The 19,310-nt window shown below is 44.7% G+C and overlaps 1 protein-coding gene across 1 annotated transcript in view; it reads left to right on the forward strand.

Annotated features, from left to right (window-relative positions):
- The window catches only part of LOC106603292 (RNA-binding protein Musashi homolog 2), a 179,809-nt gene that overhangs the window by 131,183 nt on the left and 29,316 nt on the right, over nt 1–19,310 (forward strand). Inside the window, exons 5-6 of the mRNA XM_082974557.1 lie at nt 2,777–2,851; nt 18,773–18,832. Coding sequence (XP_082830683.1) covers nt 2,777–2,851; nt 18,773–18,832 — 135 coding nt within the window. The remainder of the gene's footprint in view (nt 1–2,776; nt 2,852–18,772; nt 18,833–19,310) is intronic.

A 19,310-nucleotide genomic window follows, 5' to 3' on the forward strand; every position in this document is an offset into this window, starting at 1 on the left:
TTTCCACCGGTCTAATGTCAATTGCTCATGTTTCTTGGGCCAAGCAAGTCTCTTCTTCTTATTGGTGTCCTTTAGTAGTGGTTTCTTTGCAGCAATTCGACCATGAAGGCCTGATTCATTCAGTCTCCTCTGAACAGTTGATGTTGAGATGTGTGTGTTACTGGAACTCTGTGAAGCATTTATTTGGGCTGCAATTTCTGAGGCTGGTAACTTGAATTAACTTATCCTCTTCAGCAGAGGTAACTGGGTCTTCCTTTCTTGTGGCGGTTGCCATGCAAGCCAGTTTAATCATAGCTCTTGATGGTTTTTGCGACTGCACTTGAAGAAACTTCCTAAATTCTTGACATTTTCAGGATTGTATGACCTTCATGTCTTAAAATAATGATGCCATAATATGGACTTGGTCTTTTACCAAGTAGGGTTATCTTCTGTATACCACCCCTACCTTGTCACAACACAACTGATTGGCTCATACGCATTAAGAAGGAAAGAAATTAGGAAGGAAGAAATTGAAATGCTTTCATGAAGCTGGTTGATAGAATGTAAATGAGAGAAGGTAAAGCTCTGCCTTATCTCAGCTCACTGGTCGCGATAACAACACCCACCCGTAGCACGCGCTCCAGCAGGTATATCTCACTGGTCATCCCCAAAGCCAACACCTCCTTTGGCCGCCTTACCTTCCAGTTCTCTGCTGCCAGTGACTGGAACGAATTGCAAAAATTGCTGAAGCTGGAGACTTATATTTCCCTCACTAACTTTAAACATCAGCTATCTGAGCAGCTAACCGATCGCTGCAGCTGTACATAGTACATCTGTAAATAGCCCACCCAATCTACCTACCTCATCCCCATATTGTTTTTATTTACTTTTCTGCTCTTTTGCACACCAGTATCTCTACTTGCACATCATCATCTGCTCATTTATCACTCCAGTGTTAATCTGCTAAATTGTAATTACTTCGCTACTATGGCCTATTTATTGCCTACCTCCTTATGCCATTTACACACACTGTATATAGACTTTATTTTTTTCTATTGTGTTATTGACTGTACGCGTGTTCATTCCATGTGTAACTCTGTGTTGTTGTTTGTGTCGCACTGCTTTGCTTGATCTTGGCCAGGTTGCAGTTGTAAATGAGAACTTGTTCTCAACTAGCTTACCTGGTTAAATAAAGGTGAAATATATCTTTTTTTAAATGCGAAGAGTGTGCAAAGCTGTCATCAAGGCAAAGGGTGGCTACTTTGAAGAATCTCAAATATAAAATATATTTTCATTTTACACTTTTTTGGTTACTACATGATCACGTGTGTTCATTCATAGTTTTGATGTCTTCACTATTATTCTGCAATGTAGAAAATAGTCAAAAAAAAGAATAACGCTTGAATGAGTAGGTGTGTCCAAACTTTTGACTGGTACTGTATATATTTGCCACTTCGACACAAATAAAATCTCGGTCGACCAACAGCTTATCCACCAAATAATCGACCAGTCTACTAAACGGGGTCAGCCCTATTGCTAATTTTCCCACTTTAAGAAATGTACCAACAATGACAAATTGGAAGGAATAAACAGACCCAGAATAACTTGTGACCCCCGTCATCAATGAAACATTCTGCGTCAGCACTGGTAGCTACGAAAAGCACAACAGATGGCAAATTAATTTAGAAATGACACACACACTCATTTTGAAGCTGTGTTTTTATTTACAAATATATTATTATGATTTTAGTCTGCATATTAGATTGCGCTGCAGCACATGATAGATATACTTACAGCATATCATCCAAGCCAATTTGGATATTGATATGGTTCACAATTATTTTCTCCTAGAGCCTCATCAGTCACCATCAGGCTGGTGGAGCAGGGAGGTGCAGGCTATTTATTCATGCTAAGCCATCACGACAGCTCTTGATGCGTGGCCTTCCTCAGTTGATTGGTTGATTGATTTGATATACTTTATTTTGGGGTATGGAAAATACAAACATTTGGACCCAGAGGATAACTCATGAAAGCATTATGCAAAGTTGTATACAAACGTATTCCCAGTGTAGTCCAGATATTTGCATGTCTATATCCCTCTTGCAGAGGCAGAAAGCATTGACAATGCCTCCGTGGTGTAAAGTACTTTAAGTAAAAATTGTTGAAAGTACTACTTCATTCGTTTTTTGTGGTATCTGTACTTTACTTTACTATTCATATTTTTGATTACTTTTACTGTTACTTCACTACATTCCTAAATAAAAGTATGTGGTTTTTACTCCATACATTTTCCCTGATACCCAAAAGTGCTCATTACATTTTGAATGCTTAGAAGGACAGGAAAATGGTCCAATTCACACACTTATAAAGAGAACATTCCTGGGCATCCCTACTGCCTGTTACGTGGCGGACTCACTAAACACAAATGCTTCTTTTGTAAATGATGTCTGAGTTTGGAGTGTGCCCCTGGCTATCTGTAAATAAACAACAACAGAAAAATATTATGCCGTCTGGTTTCCTTAATATAAGGAATTTGAAATTATTTATAATTTTACTTTTGATACTTAAGAATATTTTAGCAATTACATTTACTTGTGATAATTAAGTTAATTAAAACCAAATACTTTTGGACTTTTACTCAAGTAGTATTTTAATGGGTGACTTTTACTTGACTCATTCTCTATTAAAGTATCTTTACTTTTACTCCAGTATGACAATTGGGTACTTTTTCCACCACTGCAGTGCCCTTTTGCCGAATTAAGTTCTATAATGTGTTTTGTACCTTTTCTTTCTCAAGGTTACCCTAACATTGTGGCGACGTACGGCCGTGGATACACTGGATTCGCCCCGAGCTACAGCTATCAGTTCCCTGGTAAGTTCTCTGCTCTTCACATGTCTGTCTTACAGCCCTGTTTAGCTCACCTCCCTCCCTCCCTCCCTCCCACACACACACACACACACACACAAACACAAACACAAACAAACAAACAAACAAACACACACACACCAGATAAGCTGTGGAGTGAGTGATAAGTGTGTTACGTGTCTGGATTTCTGAACCAGCCTGTTGAAAGCTGCAATATGTGGTGTAAATAGCTTACTCTTTTTAGCCCGTGTATGAACGCCACCATGACCAAACGGCTAAAATGGAGGAGGGATTTTCAAGCCCTCAGCCTCACTCCCAATGTATGCAAATCCATCTGTCGGGAGGCATAAAAATGGCAGACGTACACACAGTCACACAGAGTCAGATTAGAAGTATTTTTATATCCAGCCCTATGTGCATCAAAAACTAAAATTAGTTAAAAGCGTTGACTTGGAGCCGGGTGGGTCCCGGTTGATGAGCCCAAATGGAGCACATGTTGTGTGAAGGTGAGCAGCTGTACCTGCAGCCTGCAGCGGGAGGCAGCGCGGGGTTGTGGGTGGGGGCCTCTGGCCAGGGAGATGTGGTGCTGTGATACAGCACGCCTCAGGCAGGCATCCTGTTGATTTCATGCTTTATTTAAGCACTTTACACAGAGTCTGTTTGCCGTGCCAGACATCAGTCCCGCCACTGATAAGGCAGAATGGGAAATGTCTGACAGCAGCTCAGATCTATGTAATAGGTTTTTGAAATAGGGACAGGGGTGGGGGGGCCACAGGTGTTACCACCCTGGGGTCAGACATAATCATTTGTCAAAGGTGCCTGGGCTGAGAGCTGTAGGAGGACAGGAGGACTGGGAGGGAGAAAGAGGAGGAGGATAGAGGAAGGCCAGGAAACAATAGATTATTCATCTCTTCTTTGTAGAAGGGTCCTACCAGCATGAAAGATGTTCAGACATGAGAAGGGCCCGATGGAAATCTGCAGGGATGATTTCCTACTATCCAATACCTTTACATCTGTCTGCATATAGGACCAATACATCTCTATGTATGGTAGAGGTAATGTTTGGCTTTATTTGCATTAGTTTCATTTGCTTTTTTATTCCAAATCTCAGGGAAATTTTATGGGAGATTTGACCTTTTACCACATAATACAGAATCTTCTGGCCCTAGATGTGACATGATGAAGCACATACTGTATGTTGTTTATGACACACTTAGGGCCTATAGATGTTTTAATGCAGGAGGTTGGCCGTGTTAAACTTTATTTAAAGAGCATCATAAAGCTGTGGAGTTGTTCAGCTGTTAAAACGGCCACCAGTCTCCAGGCCTTTGACAGGGTAATTGGAACTTTTGAAGTATAAATCAAACTCCATGTTAAATGCTCTATCCCCAGGCCAAGTATTGATCATGTTGCCTTCCCATCCGCACGGAGACGCGGACGGCAGTTTATATTCAAATCAACGGGCCCACGCTGGAGAATTTCATGCTGTACACTGTAAGTGCATTGAAATAGATGAATAAATGCTTGAATAAATAAATAAATAAGTAAAGGGGTGTTGTCTGTGGATGGAGCGATGGATGAAGGGATGAGGGGAGGGATAATGAGAGTGGGGTGAATTGTCAGGCGCTAGAGAAGCCAGTGATGTGACTAAGCCCTGAGAAGGGGATTGAAATATCAGCAGCCGGTGATTATTCCCTCATACATACACGGCCTGATGTCAGCGTGCACCTGGGGTAAACCCGACGATCCCTTCATTATACACACACAGCACCTTAACCAGAGGGGCAATCTCACCTTCTTACATCCCCCCTACCTGTCTCCCCCAAAGGCTATCTCCGGAGAGATGGGGAGATGTGAGATGTAGAGATGAAGAGATGGGGACATGAAGAGACGGGGAGATTAAGAGATGGGGAGATTAAGAGATGGGGAGATGGGGAGATGGGGGGATGAAGAGATGGGGGATGAAGAGATGGGGGATGAAGAGATGGGGGATGGAGAGATGGAAGAGATGGGGTGATGGAGACATGAAGAGATGGGGACATGAAGAGATGGGGACACGAAGAGATGGGGACACGAAGAGATGGGGAGACGAAGAGATGGGGAGACGAAGAGATGGGGACATGTAGAGATGAAGAAATGGGGACATGAAGAGATGGGGAGATGAAGAGATGGGAGATGAAGAGATGGGGACATGAAGAGATGGGGAGATGAAAAGATGGGGAGTTGGGGAGATGGGGAGATGGGGACATTAAGAGATGGGGACATGAAGAGATGGGGAGATGAAGAGATGGGGAGATAAAGAGATGGGGAGATGAAAAGATAGGGAGTTGGGGAGATGAAGAGATGGGGACATGAAGAGATGGGGACATGAAGAGATTGGGAGATGAAGAGATGTAGAGATGGGAGATGAAGAGATGAAGAGATGGGGACATGAAGGGATGGGGAGATGAAGAGATGGGGAGATGGGGTCATGAAGAGATGGGGAGATGGGGACATGAAGAGATGGGGACATGAAGAGATGGGGAGATGAAGAGATGGGGACATGAAGAGATTGGGAGATGGGGACATGAAGAGATGGGAAGATGAAGAAATTGGGACTTGAAGAGATGGGGACTTGAAGAGATGGGGAGATGAAGAGATGGCGAGATGAAGAGATGAGGAGATGTAGAGATGACGGGGATGGGTAGATGGGGTGGCTGGTAAAAGAGCAGGTGCAATGTTTCCTTCCTCCGGATCAGACAGGAGGAAGAGGGCGCTGCGGCAGTGAGAGGTGAAGCATCAGGCAGGGCGATGGTGGAAAGTTAACTTTTCACTCCTAGCTAATCCCCCCTGGCTTTCCCTGTAAAACGATCCTCTACTCCTGCCTCCCCGCTACCACCACACAGCGTATTCCTCTTCCAGGCAGCCCGTCTCTCATAGTCCATGACCTTGATGTAGAACATGCAAGGTGAAAACACATTTTCTCGGTCCTTGTAGCTTCCAGGGATTTGCAGTAATCTCGGTTGCTTGGGAGGTTAAAAATGGATTTTGGCCAGGGGAGTGGAGCTCATTTTGTTTTGAAGCACCCACTGTAAGACAGAGAGGAATGGGATAGAGTGGAGCTTGGAGAGTGTTGAATATGGCTGCATATAGGCCACTGGCACTCATTTGCCTAATATCTATGTTGTCTTTGGATACATGAGTGGTTTTATGGTGTCGTTAGTATTGTGCAAGTCATTGAGTTTTTTGTTGACGTTTTGTGTCTGTATTTGATTGGATGGACTGGCTTGGTGCAGGTGGCTTTGTGCTTTAGGCTGGTATTGACATCTATTGTGATTGTGAAGATTTATTTTAGGCACTATCATAGCTTTAGTATGATCACAAATGAAATTAGAACGGTTTGCTGGCATAGGGGACCTACTGTAATGTAAGGAGCTAATTCTTCACTTACAGTATATCTGTTGGTGGACAGATTATCTGGTTCTTTCACACACATCTACAATATCACTGAGGTGGTGTGTGTGGAGCAGTTTTATGGCAGAGTAATTTTTTTACAGTGTGTTTCCTGGCCTTGTCAACACATCCTGCTGTTTTCACATATATCAGCCATGCCAGCTCTGTTCGGTGGCAGATAAGAGTACTGGAGACCACAGTATGCTACTGTACCGTCCGTCCCCTGCGTATTCTCCATCCCACGTCCTCCTCTCTCCCTCCACCACCTCTACTAACACAGCCAGTCACTCAGCAGCCCAGAGCACTACCTCATTTCTATGGGACAGAAACAGACGTTTAGAAATCAGGAGTGAGCATCTCTCTCTGTGTTACTATAAACTTGCTCCAACCCAGCAGGGAATACAGATCGCCAGAAACCCTCCTGAAACCCTCAATAAAGACATGGGCTAGACCGGAGAGACAGAGGACCAATCTTGACCAGGGGTCAAGGGGTCAGGTGTTAGAGTCTTCCCCACCCTAGCTGCCATGGCGTCACCTCCTCCAACCTGACCCGCATCATCAAAGGTGATGCGAGAGGAAATAACATCCGCCTCATCTTCCTCTCTCTGTTTTATTCGGGCACGCCGAAGCGCTGCGATGTCATTATGGAGATAAGCCATCTGGAAGAAGTGTTTGGGAATGCAAAGCTGGCATCAGTTATTGTGTTCTACTGCATAGATGTCTCCCCCATTTCAGAGATGAAGATTCTTCCGGCTTTCATTTCAGCAATGGCTGCTGTTTGAATCCCTGGTGTGTATTGATGTGTACGTAGACATATACACACACACACACACACATGCTTAAAGATGCTGTGAAAATAGACCAGTCGCCTTCACTCCTTCTTCATGCAAACATAGGCACGCAACACACACACAAAGTACCTCGGTCACACACACCACATACACAAACACACATTTAAGTTATATATCAAACATCAAACATAGCCATGCATAATGTATGTACAATCAAATGCCCCCCCCCCCCCCCCCCCCCCCCCCCCCACACACACACACACACTCCACACAGCCTGACCCTAGGCCAGTGTTCTCATTAAAAGGAGGCGCTGCTGGGACTTCACATCCTGACGTGTGATGTGGAAAGAGATGATGGAGGGGGTTAAATGCACATCCATTCTAATGGTACTGATGGGTAGACACCTCGCCATAGCCATCTACTCAGCCGTCCGTTCCAGCCAGCTATTTACAGCATTTGGATTACTTAGTGTAGATTGTGTGTGTGGGGGCAACTCTTTGTGTGGGTATGGGGATGAGATGAGAGGGGTTATGAACTCTGATCCAAGGGAATAAAGAGAGAGAGAAATTGAAAAGGCTGCTCATTAACCCAATGGACGTGTGGAGGCAGTGGCATTCCACGAGTCACAGGCCTTAAAATAGGGCATGACGAGCAGCATCATCTGCACACTCACGCAGCACTTCTCTCCGGCCATGGTTCCGTCATCGCTAACTCTGGTGAAACTGCAGGTCTGACGTCAGTCTGCAGTGCGGTGTCACAACCTATGTATCTATGTGAAGCCCTGCAGGCTGGTCCCAAATCAGCTCCACTACTCTGTGTAGTTATATGTAGACCAAGAGCAGGCCCTGCAGCCTGGTCCCAGATCAGCTCCACTGCTCTGTAAACACATGCTGCATCCAGAGCCCAGTGCAGTGTGCTGTTGGCTGTCCTAGCAGCGCTCTGCAGGCTGTGTGTCTATGCGGAGCCACACAGGGTCTAATGGATAAGGGATCTCCAGCCCAGTGTGTGTGTGGGTGGGTTGGGAGGGGAGCCACGACGTCTCTGTACCTGGCTAATGCTCAGTGACATGCAGGCCGTATGGATGGCCCAGCCCTGAGCTGGTGGGAAAAATTAAGCCCCAAAGTCTAAATCCCCAGTGTGAGCTGTAGACAGATCAGCAGTGCAGCCAGAACGCAGCAGCCCACTGTGGAGCCTGATGTCCCAGCATCTGCTGTGGTTAAGATGAGCTGCTGTGACAGAGGCAGACAGAGGAGACAGTGTTGCTGTCAGCCCAGTGTCCTATATTGCAAGGGTTCTCAAAGTGGGGTCCAGGTACTGCAGGGGGTACGCGACCAGATCTCAATATACACTGAGTATACAAAATATTATGCTCTGTCCATGAGATAGACTGACTAGGTGATTCCAGGTGAAACCTATTGGTCACTTATTAAATCCACTTCAATCAGTGTAGCTGGAGGCAGGTTAAAGAAGGATTTTTAAGCCTTGAGACCAATGTTCCCTCTAAGCTGCACGCAGGACTGCCTCGCAGAAGAAATATCAATGCGTGCAGAGAAGCACGAGATTGAACTTTCTAGAGTTTTCCCTGTACTCTACATAGATCGGTGCACCATGAACAATCAGAGCTGCAGTAGGCCTATTTGCAAATAGACCATTGCCATGTATGGATCTGTGCCATTCACTTTGAACTGGACTGTTTTTACAGCATGAGTGGTCGTGAGTAGATACACTTGTTTGGAGATCAAAGTGAGAGCTACATGCAGTGACGTGTGCACATTTGTACATTTGTTCTTATCCTTTGCTAGTTAGTGAGTTATTAGCCCAGATCATTTGTAGTCGGCAATGGGGTAGTGATTGCTGCCTACAAGAGCACAAACGTGTGCATTTCTAGACATCTTTGAAAAGTGAGTCAGGTAAAGAGCTATTTTTTTATTTTGAAGGGGCAGTGATGTATTATTAAACAGGCTTGAATAAGCTAAGTAGCCAATAGGCAGAGGGTAGCATAACTTGTCTGATTCTCTGTAGTAATGGTATGGGAATAATGATGCATTTTATTTTGTAAAGTTGTTTCTTGCATCAAACAACACAACAACATGTTCAGTCACCTCCTTGTCTGAAGGACAAGTGGATTAACAGATTAATGTCAATGTCAGTCTCATGGAATGTAGGCCTACATTGAACACTTATCATTGGCTGCTACTGTAGGCTGAATGATAGAACAGCTAGTTCCAAATGTTACGGAATGCATTTTCGCCATTGTTTTTTATAGTAGGTCTACATTATGATCAAATAGCCACACTAGCCTACCTGACCACTGTTAAAACTAACTAAAAGCGGGTACAGCCTCAGTGTTCACAGTAAACTCACTCCAGAAGTTGCACAGAATTTTCACAACACTCAAGTTTGCGCTCAGCAGACCTGAAATTTTCTTAGCGATTACATTTTTTTGAGGGGAACATTGACACAATTGAGACATGGATTGTGTATGTGTGCCATTCAGATGGTGAATAGGCAAGACAAAATATTTAAGTGCCTTTGAATGGGATATGGTAGGTGACAGGCACACCAGTGTGTGTCAAGAACTGCAATGTTGCTGGTTTTTCATGCTCAACAGTTTTCCGTGTGTATCAAGAATGATCAACCACCCCAAAGGACATCCAGACAACTTGACACAACTGGAGGAAGCATTGGAGTCAACATAGGCCAGCATCCCTGTGGAACACTTTTGACACCTTGTAGAGTCCATGCCCCGATGAATTGAGGCTTTTCTGAGGGCAAAAGGGGTCTGCAACTCAATATTAGGAAGGTGTTCTTAATGTTTTGTACAATCAATGTGTGTGTGTGTGTATATATATATATATATGCGTCTCACAAAGACATGGCAGTTGGAACCAAAAATCTCAAATTTGGACTAATCAGACCAAAGGACAGATTTCCACCGGTCTAATGTCCATTGCTCATGTTTCTTGGGCCAAGCAAGTCTCTTCTTCTTATTGGTGTCCTTTAGTAGTGGTTTCTTTGCAGAACTTTGACCATGAAGGCCTGATTCATGCAGTCTCCTCTGAACAGTTGATGTTGAGATGTGTCTGTTACTTGAACTCTGTGAAGCATTTATTTGGGCTGCAATCTGAGGTGCAGTTAACTTTAAGGAACCTTCACCTCTGCAGCAGAGGTAACTCTAAGTCTTCCTTTCCTGTGGCGGTCCTCATGAGAGCCAGTTTCATCATAGCGCTTGATGGCTTTTGTGAATGCACTTGAAGAAACTTTCAAAGTTCTTGACATTATCCGGATTGACTGACCTTCATGTCTTAAAGTAATGATGGACTGTCATTTCTCTTTGCTTATTTGAGCTGTTCTTACGATAATATGGACTTGGTATTTTACCAAATAGGGCTATCTTCTGTATACCACCCATATCTTGTCACAACACAACTGATTGGCTCAAACACATTAAGAAGGAAAGTAATTCCACAAATTAACTTTTAACAAGGCAAATCTATTAATTTAAATGCATTCCAGGTGACTACCTTTTATTTTATCTTTATTTAACTAGGCAAGTCAGTTAAGAACAAATTCTTATTTTTAATGACAGCCTTGGAACAGTGGGTTAACTGCCTTGTTCAGGGGCAGAACGGCAGTTTTTTGTACCTTGTCAGCTCAGGGATTCGATCTTGTAACCTTTCAGTTACTAGTCCAACGCTCCAATCACTAGGCTACGCTGCCGCCCCATGAAGCTGGTTGAGATAATGCCAAGAGTGTGCAAAGCTGTCATCAAGGCAAAGGGTGGCTACTTTGAAGACAAATTTTAGCTAAGGGATATACAATGTAATATTATTAATCTACAATGTATTTTCTTAACCCTGGGCAACATGGGCCTGGGAGGCTCACAAGGATATTGGTATCCACAGTACTACACCAATTATCAATTGTTCAGCTCCAATACTTCTTGTATTCACAAAATAATATCGTTTTTTTAAATAAATACAATGTAATTTAAAGTAACTATTCAGTGAAAATCTCACATTTAAAAGGTTCATATTCTGTTAACTCATACCCAAATAATGTTGTTGACTCGTCATATACTCGTATTTGTGGCCAAAGCATGAATAAAGAATTGAAACAAAAAACTAAAACGTGTATCTCTAACAGACCGTTTAAAAAATGCTTGTAACTCGCATGAAGATTTCTAATGACCAGTATATTCCCACACCATTCTGTTCTTGGAGTAAGCCCACACAATTCCAACACAGAAAAGGTGCTTTTTAACATTCTTAATTACCATTTTTTGGAAGGAAAACTATTTTACTCATATTGTAATGAATTATATGTCATATTTTGTAGAAATCTGGAAACACTGGACAGTTACTTTAAGCTTTAAAACTGCAAGTTTTTCTATTTTCTAAATGCGTAGAATTGTAGGAAATTAGCTTGAAAACTACAACATTTTCTCTCCAATGCCAAGCGGCATCCTTTAAAATGTTCCTTCCTAGGGCCCGAGACTTGGTTTGTCCGGCCATGCACTGCCAAAGTCATGGTAAAACTCCTTGTATGATATTTTTCATCTCACTCAAGTTGTGTTCTGATTATGAGGGCGTCCCTGATGAATTTGCCTACAGGAGAGGAGAAAAGGAGGGCAATATGTTGATGTTATGAGACTGAAGAGTCTCTTCTTCTTTCTTCTTGAGGCCAAACACCCACCAGGGTTCCAAAATCAGCAAGTGCCCTCCTCCAGCCTCCTCTCCTTTTTTCTTTCCTCTCCTCTGTCCTCTGGACAGCACTAATGGTTCTCCAGTTCTATAGCCTCTTCTCCCAGCGCATGGCTCAGCAGCTACACTCACTCATTAATACAACCCAATCCCTCCCCACACTGGGCCTCCATTTTGACTCATACATTGTTTATGACTTCTGCAATCAGTGGCAGGTCGTATAGCAGAATTGCTGTATAACTCACTGAGTGTTCAGAGCCTGACTATGCCAAGTACAACCAATGTATTACTCTCACATTATTGAGAGAACTGTTTCGCCTTGTATTGAATGGCAGTAAAGGTGTAATTGTGTACCATAAAACATGGTTTAAGCAGTGGCGACAGTGATGAGTGTGTAGTATGCCTGCTACACACTAGCGTGCACACACACGCACTGCTCCTGTCCCATAGAAATATACACCCCTCAGCTAGGGGATTAATCTGAGCTCTGAGTTGCGTTGATGACCTGACACTTTAAGCTACTCTCTTTCATCTTAGCGTACCTCAGTTTGTTCCCCTCGTCTAAGTTTCTTCCTCCTTCGTGTACGGAGAGGACCATTATTAATGCAGAACAAATTAAAGCTGTTTACTTGGGTGTTAATGACAGGGGGCCTACTGTAGGTGGCCTAGCCTAATTAATATCAACGCCCCAGGTCCCAGGGGAACCACACTGGCATCTTATTAGGAGGTCCAGTACACACACACACACGTTTGTTTTACTATCCTTGTGGGGACCAAACAATTGATTCCCATTCAAAATTATATATAACCCTAACCCTAAATCTTACCCTAACCCTTAACCTAACCCTAAATGAAGCACTAAGCATAACCCCTAAGTCTAAAATAGCCTTTTTCCTTGTGGGGACTGGCAAAATGTCCCCACTTGTTTTACTGTCCTTGGGAGGACTTCTGGTCCCCACAAGGATAGTACAAAAAAACACACCCTCTGCACTTGGCTCTTTGATTCAACAGGGTCCCACAGGCTTAAAACTTTCATGTTTGAAGACCTGATTCTAGATCAGATTGGGATGTTACACCGACAAAGAGTTCCAGATAAAGACCCAGCTGTGTGTCCTGGCCAGGTCTCTACTAACCCTAGATCAGAGACCAGCATAAAATGAATGAGCGGGAGGCACGACCATGTCCATCATGACTATGTCCATCATGACTATGCCAGGTTTATGGTATTTACATGTATATAACCTGAAAACTACTGAGGCTGGACATCTCCGTACTCCTGATTCTCTCTCAGCTCTGCAGCAGATTGCCTCGGCACTCCATGAGCTGTGTCTGTGCTGAGGATTATTTATTTTGTTAGACAAAATGTTCTGACTGCTCCAGTGAACTCCAACACCGTCGGTATAATCGCTCTGAAAGTCTTTGAAAGTTAAATGGTACGTGTGAACATCTCTCTCAGGATCCAAGTAAGTCACCCTCATAAACTATAGACGCTATAAGACGCGATGACAAAGTAATATAGGCCGGGGTCGTTTATCATTCCCTCACAATACAGTAGCTGTATGAAACGCAGCACGTGGCTCGTGCTGCTGCCGGGTAGATGTGTGTGTGTTTACAGAGGTGTGACCGCTAGCATTTGCTGGACCAACGTTTGTAATGGTTGAAGTGTTACAGTGTTGTGGCTGTTGTGGCATTAATATATTGCTACATTATAGCTCATGAGGAAACGATCACCTTTCCTTCTCAGCGACAGTAGCTAGCTGTTCCCTCTGTCTTCTGCTCCATAGAGGAGGAGATAGGGCAGGGAGCATCAACTAAGATTCAGCTACGGGACGATTTTTTTCTTGAGTGGACGGTCAGGGGGCCGGAACATAATTGCAAATCATTTGTAGACTGCAAATTGACCGCAAGAAGCCCAAACAGATATGATGTTTGACTGGTGACCCGTGTATATAGCTAAGTTATTGTGAATCATTGTGTATTTATTATGACTTTTACTATTAGGGGATTTTACTTTTCTATTATTTATCCATTTTCTTTCTCTCTGCGTTGTTGGGAAGGGCCTGTAAGTACAGTAAGCATTTCACTGTTAGTCTACGCGACTGACGAATACACATTTATTTCATTTTAAACATCATTTCAAAACTGTCGTATAGGATCACGTATGTCTCTTTATTATGCGTGGGAATACCTTGGAAAAATCAATTGGAGTTGATTTGCTGGTGTTTTTACAGTCTTTTTATGTCCAACAATAAAAATAAAAAAACTCGGGGGGCCAAATAAAATCACCCGCGGGCCGTCAGTTGGGGAACCCCGATATAAGGATTTGGGATCTTTCCAAATCTCTTTGCTTCCTGCAATTACCAGCATAAATCCAGGCTTTTCTGGGCTCTGGGCTTTCTCCCTATTTCTATAAATGACTTTCCCTCTCCCAAATCAAAACCCATGAAGTCCTTATAACAAAGGATCAGTGTACCAAGTAGTTTCATTCCAAACTAAATCCTTTGGCCTCCATCGACACAAAAAGAGACACTGTTCACACTAGCAGACGGACACAAATGTGTTCGCAAAGACACACTCACACACATCCACAAGAGTGCACGCACACATACACCAATCCATTGACCGCACACACACACACACACACACACACACACACACACACACACACACACACACACACACACACACACACACACACACACACACACATACACACAACTACACTAGCCGACATGAATAGACAACCCAGTCTTTTAAACCCAGTCTCTCCAGTGCATGCTCGCAGACATATATATTAATTTCACTTATATGAAGGAGAACTCGCTGTGTGGTTGTATTCATTGATTCAGGAGCATTAAGAATGATAGCACTCAAAGGAGAGGTGAGCACCTAGTGCATGTGTGGCAGGTCATGTAAACGCCACCTGGTTCTCTCCAGCTCATCTGTAGCTCGTCTGTGATTTGTGCCTTTGATACGGCTGGCAAACACCTTTTACCAAAACAATAAAAGATGAGACTTGGTGCTGAGGGATGACAACAATTGGCCTCTTCTCAGTCTGGAGATGAAAAGATGGCATCCGTTTCCTTCCCTCTTGTTTGTCGTTTTTTATTTTGCCATTTCTTTTTTCAAAGGTGCATTTCCCCTCCCTCCTTCCCCATCCTCTCCTCAGTCCAGCCACAGGCTGCCTCTCTCAGAGCTCCATGTCTTCACCCCCCATACAGAGACCTTTATGTTCCCCTCACAGACAGACAGACAGACAGACAGACAGACAGACAGACAGACAGACAGACAGACAGACAGACAGACAGACAGACAGACAGACAGACAGACAGACAGACAGACAGACAGACAGACAGACAGACAGACAGACAGACAGACAGACAGACAGACAGACAGACAGACAGACAGAGACACGTGCCTGGGGCCAGGCGTGGAAGGAGAGTTCACTTATATTGGAAGGGTAAACAGAAGAGTGAATAATATGACTATGTCAAAATAAAGCAGCTACATTCTCCAGCTCTTGCTATGCACTGTGGATTGTTATAAAAGCATTGTATATTCCAAAATATAGTTGTTGAGTGCTAAGCAGAACAGGGAATTGGTGGTGCATTGTCATTGCTAGGTGAGCTGCAGCAGAGCAGAGCAGAGCAGCAGCCGATGTTGGGCTACAGCCGAGTACAATACAGAGGACACTGACACGGCTGTGACCTTACTGTGTGGCGCTCGCTGCAGCAGTCCATCACCGTAGTGATAGCGTCATAGTGACGTGCCACACTGGGTTCTGGGAAAAGGGGGCCGGACACAGAGATAAAGCCAGTGGGGGACATGGAGCAGGAGAGATGTATAAAATGTTGGCAAGGATAGAGTTTCACAGAACGGTGAGAAACGAGCAGAGTTAGTGAGATGGATTAGGTATAGGTGAGTGTAAGGTTTGACGGGATGACAGATTGGAGTGAAAAACAGTGGTAGTTTCATAGAGAGAGAAAGGGAGATAGATGGAGGACAGAGGCGAGCGTAACGGCATCACACAGCTGCAGGGGGTCAGGATGGTTATATATAGAGGACAGACTGATATATTGTGGAGAGAGCTGGGACGAGATTTCTGTTACTGTGAACGATCTCTTTCAAAGGAAGTGAAGAGAAATCCATGTTTTGCTGTTTCTCTTAATCTCTTTGTATAAGAAAAAGGAAAGTATTACCGGACGTCAATGACAGCTTTGTGGTTATGAATAGACGACTTACCTCATGTTGTTTTGAATTAGGTGGAGACAAAAAGTATGACAATGTCTGAGTCCACAAAGAGAGGAAGTGTATACTGCAGTGCTGCTGTGAGTCTAATCAGTGCTTCTCTCTCTCTCTCTCTCTGCTGTTGAAGTGGAGCGAATGCCTGTGCTTTCAGCCGAGGAGGGGTGGAGGAGAGGAGAGAGCGCTGAGGACTGGTCCCCAGAGGCCCCCTCGGGCCCCCACTCCATAAACAGATGTGTCCTTGTCCCCAGTCTCCACCAAGAGAGCGCAGCCACTGAAGTGGCCAAATAATAGTGACAAATTTAAAGCTAAATATTGTCTTTATCTCGTCAGTATTAAAAGGGCCATGAAATTGATTTAATGCGGCAGCGCCTCTCTTGGGCGGCTTCTTACCGCCTGAACACAAAACAATGAGCCGCAGCGATCTATTAATTAACCCACCTAATCCTGCAAAGTTAATCTGTCTCCACAACTTTGCTTGCCACTAACTTTGAATCCACAGGGTCTACTGGGGGCGTCGTGACAATGGCAGGGAGGGGAAGATACAGTACTTAGAAGAGAGAGAGAGAGAAACGAGCGTTGACTCCAGCAGAGGGCTCTTCTGCACGGCAACAGCAGGGCTGGCGTTTGTGGAGAGGAAGGGGTTCGTGACCGTCATTAGCATAGCATCCGAGCTGATTTGTGTTTTTCTGAAGAGATTAAAGAGAGGTGTAGAATATCAGAAGGGCTGTTTGAATCAGGGCCGTCTTAGACTTGAGAAGAATGGGGACTGATTGTGAAATGCGTCCTGTCGGTCTGTATGTCTGCCTGTCTGTCTCTGAGCTCTCACCTCTCTCTCACCTCTCTGAGCTATGAGATGTTTTTCCGGGAATGGCAGCTCCTTGCTTCTCGACCACCTTACGGTCCCAGCACGACGGCACCTCACACCAACACTCTCGCTCACATTGTGTCTGCAGAGGTGTGAATTACCTCATTCTCAGCAGGGCACTGAAAACCAATGTGTTTTTCTCCTCCGCTGCGGTTCCTCTGACCCTGCCCACTTGCCTTCCTCTCAACTGCCCCTTGCCTGCCCCTCATCAGTCTTTGTGTGAGCCCCTCTGGGCAGAACTGTAGGGGGACGCTGGCCCAGAAAATAGGTCACACGTTGGTGGTCTTCTCACCTCGACAGCATCAGAAAAACATTCTCGACTTCCTCCAGAGAGGGCTCAACACTTCCCCTGTGTGTCTGTCTGACTGCTAGTCAGCCCAACACACATGGAACATACACACACAGAACACAACCCACAGAGAACACGGAGCATATCACACACAATCCAAAACAGAACACACACACAGAACACTTTCTGCTTTGAAAAGATCAAGACCACATCTATCTGGCTGTCTGGCTGGCTGGCGGAATTCTGAGATAGAATTTTCTCATTAACAGTTCCTGTCAGGATAATGTGGGCTGTTCGATTATGCAGAAGGGTATTAGGGCCAGAGTGAAGAGTCAGGCTAGTCGTCAGGCCTAATGACATGCCATTCCTCTGTGTGAGAGAGGGAGGGGAGGGGAGAGGAGAGAAGATAGGGGCAGCCGTCTCTGGTGTCAGGCCCTGGGCATGGACGAGTCTCTGTCAGCCAGGGATGGGTGTGTTCATTAGAGAGAGACTGCACTGTAATTACATCGATGCTGTAATAGAGGCATAGACACACAGGCTCAATGTGTTGCTTTAATTGCACACTGTAATGATCCTGGTATTAGTTAAAATGTTAGAGCACGGCACCATTTTACTGAGTAAAGAGCTGGCGGTCCTACTCTGCTAAATACTGTTCAGAGCATATTTGAACACCATATTAACAGATTAACAGATTGGCTCGGAAAATCTAAGAATAACAAGAAATTGTCATTTTCTTGCAATGAGTATTGAGTGGATATGACCATGACAATGAGGAGAAGAAGAGTTTCCGACCCCCCACAAAATGTAAAACTCCAATTTGAGCGCCTGAAAACAGAAATATTTTGATGCGTTCAGTTATGCATTCAAGTGGCCAAAGCTGGTCCATAGCAACTGGTAACTGCTGCCAGATGAAAATACAGGGGACACACTACAGTGGCAGATCTCCCAGAGAGCAACACTGTAAAGCTCTAAAGAAGCTGGTCTCTCCCCAGAGTGAAGCCGTTGACATCCCCTCCCCTACCCCCAGCCAAGAGAGTCCCCCCACGCTAAATGGAAATATGGCAGTATGGCACAGAGAGCCTCCACCAAGCAGTGCCCATTAGCTGCTGCTAACTCAATTAAGAGGCATGAAAAACTGAGTATGATCAAAACGATAGTGAGCGTTTCAAGGCGTCCTAAGTATTTAATTTGAGTAAATGATTGTGCCGCTTCCCCCCCACACACACAGCGCGCGCGTGTGTGTGTGCGCTGATAATTGGGCGAGTGAAGACTCAGCGTGGAGGAGAGGCCCTCCCGCCTACCCAAACCTTTCACTAGAGACAGTGCGAGTGATTGCATATGTGTGTGTGTGTGCACGTATATTGAGTGTGCCTGCCTATGCATTCATGTTCACAAATGTATCTCCCCTCTCTCTCTCTCTCTCTCTCTCTCTCTCTCTCTCTCTCTGGGTGTAAGTAGGAGGGCTGTGTAAGTCAGATCCCAAAGCGTATTGATAGCACACTAGAACACTGTGGTGATCTCCAGTGGAGCGGCCTCTGGGTTCTACTAGCTAGGTCTGGGATGACAGTGAGTGACATTTGTCCTCTGTGTACCTACAGGCTTCCCGGCGACGGCGTACGGACCGGTGGCGGCGGCGGTGGCAGCAGCGCGTGGCTCAGGTAGGGGGGCCCGTGGAAGAGGCGGCTACATGGCGTACCCACAGAACGCAGGGCCAGGTAAACTCTGCTCTGTCCGTGTTCTGTGTGGCTGCTGCTCCCTCCAGCTTCTCTCGCTGCTCTGCTTCTCCTTAGCACACTCATAGAAACATGTATAATGTAGTCCACACACACTGGAGCTCTAAATACTTCAATGAAGGGCACAGGCAGACATTTTATTCTCCAATCCTAAAACTGTCTAAGAATGACTCACCAAAATAATTGGGTGTCAAGCACATAAAGTAGCTCGATCGATTTCGAACACATTTTGACTTGTGTAATTCTTCGTTGGCAATGTGCTGCGATATGTCTGCTTTAGCCCTCAGTGACTAACACTGCTTCTCCAACCATAAAACCTGGAGACATCCACTCACTATAAACACACACAACACTGATTGATTCGCTAACACTGTACACGTGTGTGTGCAGAGCGACTTGTACC

The sequence above is a fragment of the Salmo salar genome, chromosome 04, assembly GCF_965601325.2.
Source record: "Salmo salar chromosome 04, fSalSal1, whole genome shotgun sequence".
Lineage (NCBI taxonomy): Eukaryota > Metazoa > Chordata > Actinopteri > Salmoniformes > Salmonidae > Salmo > Salmo salar.